This window comes from Eublepharis macularius, chromosome 15 (genome assembly GCF_028583425.1).
Source record: "Eublepharis macularius isolate TG4126 chromosome 15, MPM_Emac_v1.0, whole genome shotgun sequence".
In the NCBI taxonomy this organism is placed as follows: Eukaryota; Metazoa; Chordata; class Lepidosauria; order Squamata; family Eublepharidae; genus Eublepharis; species Eublepharis macularius.
In genome coordinates this window covers 20,562,619-20,575,236 of record NC_072804.1, presented here as the reverse complement: position 1 = coordinate 20,575,236, position 12,618 = coordinate 20,562,619, and the positions used below count along the sequence as shown (strand labels likewise).

The 12,618-nt window shown below is 43.0% G+C and overlaps 1 protein-coding gene across 2 annotated transcripts in view; it reads right to left on the bottom strand.

The window, feature by feature from the left end:
- The window catches only part of RAB28 (RAB28, member RAS oncogene family), an 87,391-nt gene extending 75,255 nt beyond the window's left edge, over nt 1–12,136 (bottom strand). The window contains exon 1 of one of the 2 annotated variants that reach the window (XM_054999404.1): nt 11,787–12,136. In XM_054999404.1, the coding sequence (XP_054855379.1) occupies nt 11,787–11,867 (81 nt within the window). In that variant the 5' untranslated portion in view covers nt 11,868–12,136. The remainder of the gene's footprint in view (nt 1–11,786) is intronic. The other variant, XM_054999403.1, reaches the window with a different exon arrangement.
- Between the last annotated feature and the right edge of the window lie 482 nt (nt 12,137–12,618).

The window sequence follows — 12,618 nt, the reverse complement described above, 5'->3', positions numbered from 1 at the left end:
TTTTTGTCAAATCATTTATTTACACTTTTCTCACATGAACTTCCATTTAGTAGTCTTCTTCAGTCCACTGCCTCTTAGGGAACAATCCCAAACAGGTCTACTCAGAAGAAAGTCCCATTTTATTCAACAGGGCTTATGCCCAGGAAAGAGCTTTTTCTAAGTGCAGCTTTAGTCTTCCTTCAGTTAGTTTCCTTGCATTCCCACAACATTTCCATTTTTGATTCCACAAACCTAACCAAACCAAATCAAACTACTCAGCTTGAACCATCATCTGGCCATTATCTAGTGAAAGCAAGGGGAAACTCCACGCAAAAAAGGAGGACTCGTTAAAATGTTTTGCCCACAAAGGCTCATGAATTATTCTGGTTTCTAAAATGCATGGGGGGGGGTTGAATTCCTAATGCATCATCTGTTTCAGGTGGGTTGCTGTGTTGGCTATAATAGAAGAACAAGATTTGGGTTTAATTGGTCTTTAAGGTGCTACTGGACCTGAATCTTCCTCGAACACATTATCTGTTGAGGATGCAGTGGGAACTTAGAATATGAAGCTCCTCAAAGCCACTGACATAATGGCTCCTCAACCTCTCCCAGCCCTGGGGTAGAAGTCAGCCCATTAGTTTACCACAGAGGTGGTTGACTTAAAGAGGGCTGGAAGACATCTAGAAAGATGTTGGCAGAAAACCTGCACCAAATCTGATAAGTGTGTGTTATAGAGCCCACTGGAAGACCTATGAAGCAGCAGTGACAGCAGGAAAGAAATGTTACTTCTCTGCCACAATGGCATCAGCTGTTACATCCATCCCAATTGTTTAAGGCAACTTGACATCTTCTGACTCCTAAATCTGAACCTTTACCAGCTCTGGAACAGTTAGCTTTGTATTTTGCTGATAAAATAGCATGAATACACTCGGACCTGGACGCTGCCTGTAATATAAGTAAGGTGGAAGAAATGCTTAATACACCATCTGTTCTGCTTATCGACCATTTTGACCCAGTTACAGTGATGGATATTGGCAGCATCCTGGCATCTGTGAAAGCCACTATTTGTGCACTGGATCCTTGCCCATCTTGACTGCTAAAATCATGTAAAAACAACATAATGAACCTTTGAGCTCTAAAATAAAATCAGTCACTAATTCACGATGCCTTCCTTTGGCCCCACACAGAGGCTCACTACTTTTTTTTAAATCCCTATATACAAATGATGTGACCAATAATCACCCAGTCTCTAATCTGCCCTTTCTAAGCAAAGCGATTGAGAGAGCAGTAGAAGACCAGGTCTTCTTGGATAACTCTGATGCTTTGGGCACCTTTCAGTCTGGTTTTAGACTGGGCTATGGGACAGAGATGGCTCTGGTGGCTTTAGCTGATGATCTCCATTTAAATGTAGAAAACAGCCACACTTCTTTGTTGCTCCTCCTTGACCTATCTGCAGCCTTTGATACAGCAGATCATTTCATCCTGTTGAGACACTTTGAGGCTGAACTGGGTACCAGAGGATGTGCCTTGGAGTATTTTAAAGTGTTCCTCATGGAACCGACTCAAAGGGTTCCTGTGGGAGAACGGCTATTTTCAGTATGGAAACTATCTTGTGAGGTTCCACAAGGCACAAACTTATTCCCCATGTTATTCAACCTCTATGTAAAGCCTTTAAGAGAAATCATTCATAGCTTGGAATCAGATGTCCTCAATATGTTGATGACACCCAGTTCTATAACTCTCTATCCATTCAAATCCACTTGTGATGCAGTAGAAGCCTTAAGCCACTGCCTGACCGCTGTAGTCAAATGTCTGAAAGTGAAGAAATTGAAACTGAACTCAGACAAGATGGAAGTGATGCTGGTTGGGATGTTGAGATACTGAAGCAGACTGCACGTCTCAATTTTGTTGGGGTTCAGTTGACTTTTGCAACCTCAGTTAAGAACCTAGGGGTTACACTGGATCCAGCACTGCTGCTAGAGAAGCAAGTCAATGCAGCTGCAAAAAATTCTTTCTTCAAACTCAGTTTAGCCTGGAACCTTAATATGGCTGATCTGGCTACCTGGATTCATACCATAGTAACAATGAGTCTAGACTACTGTAAGGCAGTCTACATAGGTCCTCTCTCAAAGTTAGCTTGGAGACTTCAGGTGGTGCAGAACACAGCAGCTCATTATCAGGATCTGGGCAAAGTATTCATCAAATTACTCCCATCCTGCAATCACTCCATTGGCTTCCCATCAGTTACCAGGCTCAATTTAAACCTTGATTAACACATGCAAAGTCCTTCATGGTCTTGGTCCCTCATATCTTCAGAATCACCTCTCTCCCTATGTTCCACCACGGCAGCTTCACTCATCTGAACAGGGCCTTCTGCAGGTACCACTCTGTACATGGGCAAAATGAACAGCTGTCTGTACAGACGCATTCTCTGTGGTGGGTCCCATCTTATGAAATGGCCTGTCTAAAAAGGTCAGGAAAGCTCCCACTCTTCTGGCTTTCTGCAAACTATACAATACTGATTTATCCAGGAGAGCTTTTTTATACAGGTAATAGGTGCTGTAAGGGAATAGTTCAGAGAGATATGCTGAAGAGGGATAGAAGCTGTAGAGTATACAACTATGTATTGCCTGTGGCTGTAAGAATGCTCCTACTGGATAGTTCTGCATCATGTAGTAGGTCACGTTAATTTGCTTATGTTTTGTTTCAGCATTGTTTTCAATTCTGAATTCAGTTCTATATTGGATTTCTGCTTGTTTTCAAACTTTTGCAATCCTTACCCTATTGTATTGTTTATTGAATGTACCAGCCATTGATTGAATTGACCTGTGCTATGTAATCTGCCTTTAGTCTCAGCAAGAAAGGTAGCCTATGAATAATATAAATAAAACTTGGCTACAACTTCCCCATTCTCTGGCCAATCCGGTTACCCATGTCCTCTGAGCACCTTAACTCCTCTTTCTATGGCCCTAGGGTTCTTATAGCAGTCAAATATTTTCTATTACAACTTGAATTTTCACATTTGAACACTTTCAAGGTGGAAAGGGGAAGTCACTGTCACTCAAACAAACCTTCCTGCTTATCTCTTTTGTTATCTGTTGTTATCCATTTAAAGCAGCTTCTTTCATTAATTTGGTGTTTCAGCATCATTTTTTTAAAGAGCTCTTTAAAAAATCGTTTCAGGGCTCTTTCCTGAAGCGATCCCAGACAATCAAGGATCACAAGGCAACACGATGATGCAAACGAGTGAGGTCAGAAAGCATTGCTTTCAGTCAACTACCGTAGTCCAAAATTTAAGGCCATATGAATATATGAGTTATGGACTCTAATCAAATACTATCCTATGCAGATATAAATGCAATTCATAGTGCAATCCTAAACAGAGTTACACCTTTCTAAGTCTATGGAAGTCTGTTGTTTTAGAACAGTATAACTCTGTTTAGGATTGCCTTGATGGTGTCACTTGCAAGCAAAGGCACAAATTAGAGCTCATTACTCCCCAGCTGTGCAACATTCAGGGTCCACAGTACCATTGCAATTAGGTGTAGGATCTCTCTGCCTGGCACTGTTTAAAACCATATTTTGTCTTTACAAATGCTGCATTTGTTTAATTTCCAACAAAGTTTTCAACTATATGAGCCATTCCTATGGGTCCAAATGAAAACCAAACTCTAAAATATTATTGACATGCATTCACATTTTATATAACATTGCTAATTGCAGATAATAATAACAATCAGAATTTTAATTCAATGACAGTTAAATTGTGTTTATAATTAGCATTGATCTCTCTCCCTTTCCCTACTACAGTTCTACCCAAACATTCAATGCTTTAAGTACTTTAATATTGTTTGACAATATTTGACCAAGCATCTTTTTTTACTGTCTCCCACATAAAATGCCACTAATAAAGAGTTTCTCTTTCTTGCTATATATCCAAGACTGGATTCATACATTCATTTCACCACTCAACAACAGCATAAACAAATAAAGATTTGCATGTGAGAAGCAATAATCACAGACCAAACTCCACAAAAAGCACCATTGCCTGATAGCACATTGTGCTAAATTGTTTTTCCATATGGAAATAATATACACATTCCACAACATGTCATCAATGAATTATCAAGAGATTAACACACCTTTGTGAATTGGTGCACAGAAACTCAATCTGAAATAACTATGGTTCACTCTAGTTTATCCCCCAAGCCAAAGTTTGCATTTCCAAATATAAGAGGCAACTTATGATTTAGGCAAGCTTGCCTGCTTTTATTTCCCGCCTTTGCTCCTGGTCTCTAGATACAATGGTCTTTGGAAGTAAAGGCATAGTCATAATGACAGTTGACAATTCACACTAATTCACAGTTAGCACAAACCATAGTTTATACACTCACTTCAAACTATGATGGATTCTTGTGTGCCAACCAAACCATGTACTGTCAATTTCAACATTCTTCTAAACCATAGACAAACTTCTTTAACCATGGCTTGGCACAATGCCCAAACTGAATCAAAGTAACATTTATCTGTATGAATCAACTCTTAAAGAGCTGCAGAGAGATGGCAAATGTCAGCAGGGAGGCATTTAGCTCTCAAACAGCAGAATTCAAATCCCTGCTCAGCCCAAATTCACTGGACACCCATGAGCAAGGCACTCTTGCTTCACCACCATTTTTGTAAAACAAAACTAATATACACTCATTAAAAGTCCTTTAAAGGACTACAGACATGTATATTAAAGCTCTAGTTTCTAGCCCATGACTGATTTGGAAACATATAATTCCAGCAATACAGCAAAATATTATGGTCAAATGTGGCATTATTTTTAAGACAATCCTGTGATCGGCAAGCAATAAAATTTTCACCACCACATTCCCTTGAAGTATGGTTAACCTCCAAACAATGGCATTGGGCCTAGCCCAAGAGATTTTACTACAAGTCCTACACAATCCAAGAGAAGGACCTCCGTTGCAAAATTACTAGAAACCAGGGCAGCATTCCCAGTAAAGTCTTCTGCCTGTGCCTCTCTGGAGAACTCCATTCATGGAAGGACTGCATGACTCCGGGTTGGAGTTCTTGCTGTACATGCAGAAGGTCCTGTCAATCACCAGCTACACCCGCACCAGGTCGAGGAAAGACCGTGAGAGTTGGTGCCAGCAAAGGTAAACAGTACTGCCCTAGAGGAGCAATTGGTCTCACTGGAAACAAAACACTGAACTAGCTTAGAAATTTAAAATTTCTGAAAACATTGAAGCTGGAGTGAAGGATGTTTTTCCCCATTCTTTCCGCCACGATGCCACTTCAGGTCTAACTTCTACAGCAACTGCACTAACTGGTGTGCCTGCAAGCATCTAAGCGTGCCATAGCTGGCAAGAGCGTCTGCCATTTTCCTCCTTAACTTTTATTTTTATTTTAGCAACATCTGCCTGATAAAGGGTTCTGAGGAACCTGGAAGTTTGCAGAATATTCTGTGGCATTTTAGCTTACCCTAATAAAAAGATATAGGCTTTTTTTGAAAAACTGAAATATACGCAATACTTGCTTTCTTATCAGAACTACTTGACTGCTTTTACAATGTAATGTGACTCATTTGCAACAATACAAAACACAAATTTCTTACTAAACAAAAGAAAGGCTGTTACAGAGTCAGCCTCATACAGTCACAGCAGGACTAGCACTGTATTTGGAAGTGCCTTAAAATCCATAATAGTGACACTAAACTACTCAACAATGTATTATCATCATACACATTATTGCATATTAACAGTGGACAAAACCAATAAACATATCCTTGAAGACCCTAGTATTGATTCCAGCAAGGCACGGCAAAAAATGTGGTTGCTGCCCAGTCAGTGGGTGCCTTCAGCAAAAGTTGACCTCAGAGGATAAGGCCGTGGGGACGGCAAATACAGAATTCTATCTTCTAGTATCCCAAAGAAACCAGAGGAAAGCCAACAACACAACACAAGCAAAGAAGGGCCTGGGTGAGGAAACCCTGTCAGAAAAAGCATTTCATTCATTCAAAAAAATACTATGTTTCATGGGTTCCATGGCTTCCAAATTCTCCCACTGAAAATTGTTTGCAGGGGGGGTCCCCCCCTCAAGAAAACAGGGGAAAATGTTGTTTTCTCCAGAATTCCTTCAGGCCTTTACATCTCCAGACCAGATGGACTTTCACCTTGATACAAGCAAGGTAATTTTATGGTGACAGACATTTAGCGTGCTGCATAGGTGCCCCTAAAAATATTACTGAGGAAATGAAGGTTTGCTTACGCAACTAATCTCAACAGCAAAACAAAGGAATTCTGTGCATTCTGGCTTCCCCTCTCCAGAAAATACAACAAGAGCAGAGAAAAGACTGCACAGACACACACACCCTGCTGCCATCTATTCAGAATTCTATCCTGAATAGCTATAGGTTGTGCTTGCTGAGTGCAGAAGACAAGAGAAGGTCATCCCTTTCATATCCAGCTTGTCATTCCTGGAAGCAAAACGCTGGCCTAGATGGAGCCATAGCCTGCTCCAGCAAGCCTTCAATATTGCCCTGAACGTACATTCACCTGCAGCCTTTCCCTTCTCACTTTGGTCCCTATGCCAGAGAAGCCTTCAGCTAGTTATTTTCTGTGCTGTGAAAGCCATCACCAAGCAGCTGCACTTGCATTAAACCTGGTCAGGGGGTAGTGGCCAAGCAGCAGAGTATCTGCTTAACATGCAGAAAGTCCTGGGTTCAATCCCTTGCATCTCTGGTTAAAAAGATCAGATGCTGGCCTTCAACCAGGGTTGGATTGTGAAAATGATGGAGTTAGTGGAGATGGCTGTAGCCCTGATCAGAGATAATACATTGTCTACTTTTATGGTTAACTGGAAACCCCTTATTGACTTTCTGCATGAGACGAGGAAAAATGAACTGATGATTTGTGGTTTTGATTTCTAAGAAGATAAATTTGGGGAAAATAAATAGAAGGGGGCAGTATTGAAAAAGTAAATTTTGGGGATATTAAAACTAAAAGTATAATGTTTGTTAAAGATGATAGGTATTGTAGAGAAAAATGGAAAATGAAACATATTGTTTTTCTTTGTTATTTTCAATCTTTGTTCTTTTTCTCTCTTTGTATTCTTTTTTCTTTACTTTTTCTATTTCTCTGCCCTTTTTACTGGGCTTTTAATCTTATTAATAAAATAAAAAGTATTCCTTAAAAAAAATCAGATGCTAGATGATATGAAAGACTACAACCTGAGACTCTGGAGAGCTGCTACTGGTCTGAGTAGATAATTACAGACTCTGATGGACCAATGGGCTGATTAAGGCAGCTTTGTACATACATATTTACACCAGGTTCTCCCCAAGCACAACGTGTGATTGCCTGGGCATTTCCACAGCAAAGTCAAAAAGCTGACATCACTGACTGTTTTGGAGGGTAGAGTCTATAGCATTATACCCCAATGAGGTTCTTCTCCCTCCAAATCAGCCCTCCCTAGGTTCTGCTCTCAAATTTCCAGGAAGTTCCCAACCTGGAAATGGCAACTGTAGCCATAAGAAGAGGCCTAGCCTTGCATTCCCTTTGTTCAGACAAGTTAAATCCAGATCTTTTATGTAGCAACACTATCTCTGGAATCCCACCTGGCAAACTCAGACTGGACTGTCTGAAGATTAGCCAAGTTCCTTTTGTTCAGGAAGGATTTGGAGTCCATGGAAGGAGAGTGAGGCTGGCACTGTTAGCATTTGGTCAATTTGGCACGCTGGTTTATTGTTTTAATTGATTGTTGTTGATACTTTGTACTATTTTTACAGCTGCATCAAGAGCATATTTGGGCTACTAATGTCTAGTGTAAACTCTGGAAATGAAAAAATCCGCAGCCAAAGAGACCATCTATGAAGCATGACTGACACTTAACGGCCTCTTTGAACCCGGCTCTGCATTTTTCCAAGACATTGTGCCCCATTTTTTGAAACCAATGGCCAATCCCTACTTTGCCACAATCTTACTACCCACATCACGTGCATGACAGATTTTCAAAGCAATCCTAAGGAGAGTTACTCCAGTCTAAGGCCATTGATTTCAATGGGCTTAGTCTGGGGTAACTCTCCTCAGGATTGCATTGTTTGTGTTTCGCTCTACCAGACGGAATGAAAACAGTACAAGATGAGCCACTGAAGGAATGGGAGCAAGGAAAGGCAGAAGCAGATGTTAGAGAAATATGGAGATGCTTTTTTTTAAATATGATGAGCTTGGACTTTTAGGACCCAAACTATACATCCAGAGGAGTTAGCCATGTTAGTCTGTAGTAGCAAAATCAAAAAGAGTCCAGTAGCACCTTTAAGACTAACCAATTTTATTATAGCATAAGCTTTCGAGAATCAAGTTCTCTTCATCAGATGCCTGATCAAAACTGGGCAGATACAGAAGAGGAGGGGGAAAGAGAGAGAAGGAAGGGGGCATAAATCACAAGAAGACAGAATGCAATTAGCATAGAGGCAATCAAAACATTCCTTTGCTTGGAAATGTAAACATCTCCTTTTGGTGTGCAGTCAGTTTGTAGCAGTGAAGGTATATGACGCTGAAGTGCTATAATGAACCTGCAGCCATGCAGACAGAACAGTCCAGCATCATATGCCCTTTGGTACTGGGAGTTTTCATTCCCCCGGTTTCAGCTTGTCCTCTTCCTCTTCCTCCTCCATCTCTATACCTCTGAGTACACAAGAACAGCAGCTGCATTTTTGGTCAAACGTACAGCTTTATGAACCCTAAGGCACAATATAATGTGCCCATTTCTCAGACTATAGCAGATGACGCCTGCCTTGATTTGTTGATATTATATGGTGAGCCTGGCCATCTCACTCAATGGGAACCAACGTCAGGATCTGCAATAAAACAACCTGCAGGGTCATTCTTAAAAACAAAGAAACAAGCAAAAAACTAGGGAGGTTTTTCCTTATAGCCTAGATTGCAGTTCTGGGAAAGAAAACCCATTCCATCAGAGCTAAGGGGAGCAACAGAGAAACTACTGACAGTCAGCCTGAACTTGTGAATGAGAACTCTGGAACCGTTGTTGGTTTAAATTAGTTGTGGGTCCCTGAGGAACTGAAGGCAAGAGGAGGGGTAAACAAATGAGAAATTCCCCTTTCCCTGACCCTCTAGAATACTCTTAACCTCTTCTTTCCCCTCTGCTTCCTCCTCTTTAGTTAAATCAAAAAGAGTCCAGTAGCACCTTTAAGACTAACCAACTTTATTGTAGCATAAGCTTTCGAGAATCACAGTTCTCTTCGTCAGATGCATGGAGGGCAAGAAGAAACTGGTCAGATATAGAGGAGGAGAGGAGAGGGAGGAGTAGATGCAAACAGCTGCTTCTGATATGGAGATCAGTTTGCTTCTGTTAATGGAATCAGTTACTTCTGATAATGAGATAACCATTCATAGTCCCTATTCAGTCCCAGCCTAACTGAGTCAAATTTACATATGAAGTTAAAAAAAATATTTTAAATGGATGAGCTTGACAGAATTCTCCATTACACTAGGACTTCCATTACACTAGGACCTGGGAGCATCAATAAAGGTGACGGTCAACAGATTTAAAACAAATACTGATACTGACTGTATTCATCTCACACTGTGTAATCCGCCTTGAGCATCAGTGAGAAAGGCAGAGTAGAAATAATAACATTTGATTTATATACCGCCCTTCAGGACAACTTAACACCTATTCAGAGCGGTTTACAAAGTATGCCATTATTATCCCCACAACAAATCACCCTGTGAGGTGGGTGGGGCTGAGAGAGCTCCTAGAAGCTGTGACTGACCCAAGGTCACACAGCTGGCTTCAAGTGGAGGAGTAGGGAATCAAACCCAGTTCTCCAGATTAGAGTGCTGCACTCTTAACCACTACACCAAACTGGCTGACATAAATAAATAAAAATAATAAATGAATAAATAAAGTGAAATCCTCCTTTGCTAGTGATTCAGTTGCGACATCCACTGCCAGAGAATGCAGTGATGGCTACAAGCACATATGGTTTTAAAAGAGGATTAGACAGACTGATGGAGGAGAGTCCATTGGTGACTACCAGTGCCAGGAGGCAACATCTGGGAACACCTTGGCCTCTATCCCTTGTTTGCTGGTACTCTAGGGGAATTGGTTGACTGCTGTGTGAGACATGATGATGGACTAGATCAATCACTTTGTAGTATAATGAGTGAGATCTTGACATATAAAGCGCTTTATGATAGACGGTTAGGTTACTTCCTCAGGCGCAGAGAAAAGGGAGAAAGCCCCACAGTTATTAAGGAACACACTAGGCAACTATGAACCATCTACATCTCCCCCGCAACCACCCACTCTTACAGAGAGAGAGAGAGAGAGAAAGTCAGGTAAACCTACCTCATAGAGTTGTTCTAGGGAAAAAATGGTGAGGCAAGAGAAGCTTTCTGGAGAAAGGGGAGCAGACAAATGTACTAGAGCAGCGACACTCAGGTCAGTGACTCAGTAGCCAAATACTGCTCTGTGACATGCCACTGGGGCTCTCTGGGCTCCCATGCAGCTCCATGTTCCAGGAGACTGGAACATGTCTGGTAGGCCTTGTGGTCAGCAAGCACCATGAAACAGCTACTACTGGAGGGTGGGTTTTTCTGAACTGCAGGCCTCATGAGAAAGAGGGAAGAAAGGGCCAGTCCTCTCAAACCACCCCCCTCCACCTCTGGGCACAGTTATATATTTATTAGTCTCTCGAGATAATCCAAACTATGGTATTCCACATTACTACGTATGGATGTGAAAGTTGGACGGTGAAGAACGCTGCCAGGAAGAAAATTGATTCATTTGAAATGTGGTGCTGGAGTAGAGTTTTGCAGATACCATGGACAGCCAAAAAGACAAATAAGTGGGTACTAGATCAAATCAAGCCTAAATTCTCCCTAGAAGCTAAAATGATAAAACTGAGGCTATCATATTTTGGTCACATCATGAGAAAACAAGATTCTCTGGAAAAGTCAATCATGCTAAGAAAAGTGGAAGGCAGTAGGAAAAGAGGAAGACCCAAAACGAGATGGCTGGACTCAATCAAAGAAGCCTCACCCTTAAGTTTGCAGGATCTGAGCAAGTCTGTTAATGATAGGACATTTTGGAGCTCTTTCCTTCATAAGGTCACCATAGGTCGGAGATAACTTGACAGCATATAATACACACGTGGTACATACTGTGACCTAGTCCAGCCTGGGAAGTTCCTGGAGATGTGGGGGGGGGGGGAGGTGCCTGCAGAGGGGAGGGGCAGGTTTTCACCTACAAGCGATGGTCTACCATACATCTGCCCACCAAAGCTGCTATTTTCTCCAGGGACACTGATCTATGGTTGCCAGCCTCCAGGTGGTGGCTGGAGATCTCCTGGAATGACAACTGATCTCCAGGCCACAGAGAACAGTTCACCTGGAGAAAACGGCTGCTTTGGGGGCAGCGGGGGGGGGGGGGGACTCTATGGCATTCTACCATGCCGAGGTCCTTTCCCTTCCGAAACCCTACTTTATCCATGCCTCACTCCCCAGATCTCCAGGAATTTCCCAACTTGTAGCTGGCAACCCTAATGTAGCCTGGAGAGCAGCTGTCATTCTGGGAGATGTCCAGGCCCCGCCTGGAAATTGGCACCCGTACTTAAATGTGTTTGGTTGGCCTGCAGTGGTCACGTGGTTCTTCGGTTGACGGTTGCCCCGCTACGCTGGACAGGCCTTTCGCTCCCCCACCAGGCTTCCCACCAGGCCCTTCCGCTCTCCTCGCCTTTATCAACCGAAACACACGGCCAGGCTGACCGACCAACCGACCTTGCCGGAGGTGCCGTCGCCCAACACCACAACTTTGAGCTGCCGGTCGGGGCACTCCTCCTCCTCCTCAGAGTCCGACATCGCCCAGCGGCCAGCGGGAGCCCCGCGTTCATTCACGGCGGCAACGGAAGCCGAATCGCCGCCGCCGCCGCCGCCATCTTGAGCCCCCTCAGCGCTGGTCGCTATGGCCGGCGCTGGACGAGACCACCAGTCAGAAAGAGAGGGGGGAGAGAAAGGGGGGGGAGACAGGGCAAGCCGGAGGGAGGCCCGGCTGAGGAGACGAGGAGTGGGAAGGAGTTAGTCAAAACTAAAAGAAGTGTGGCGGGAAAAGTGAGAGCGAGAAGACGCGCCGCACGAAACGCTGATCAAGCTGCATCCTCTTCCCCCCCCCGTAGTGTGAATGAATGGTTTGTTCCAAAGCAGCCCTCGCCAAGGTTGGGGCTGCTAATGACGCCTGGCATGGTAACTAAGGCCCTTGAAGGGTGAGAGGTGAGGGGCAAGGAGGAACGCCCCTTTTGCCTAATATGGGCAGCACACGGAAGTCTTTTCCGCAGCAGGCAGAGACGGGGGGGGGGGAGTCGAGCATGCGCGTTGCTTTGCCTGGGCAAGAGGAATGTTTCTGTTTGGGCGGTGTTGCTCCGGGCGGGAAAACTGCAAGTGGGAGAATGTGAGCGCCAAATGGAGGTTTTTTTTTATTTTATTTATTTATTTAATGTCACTTATAGTCCGCCTTTCTCACTGAGACTCAAGGCGGATTACACAGTGTGAGATTAGCACAGTCAATATCAAGGATATTTCCATATATAATGCTATAGAGTAAATAGATACAAGT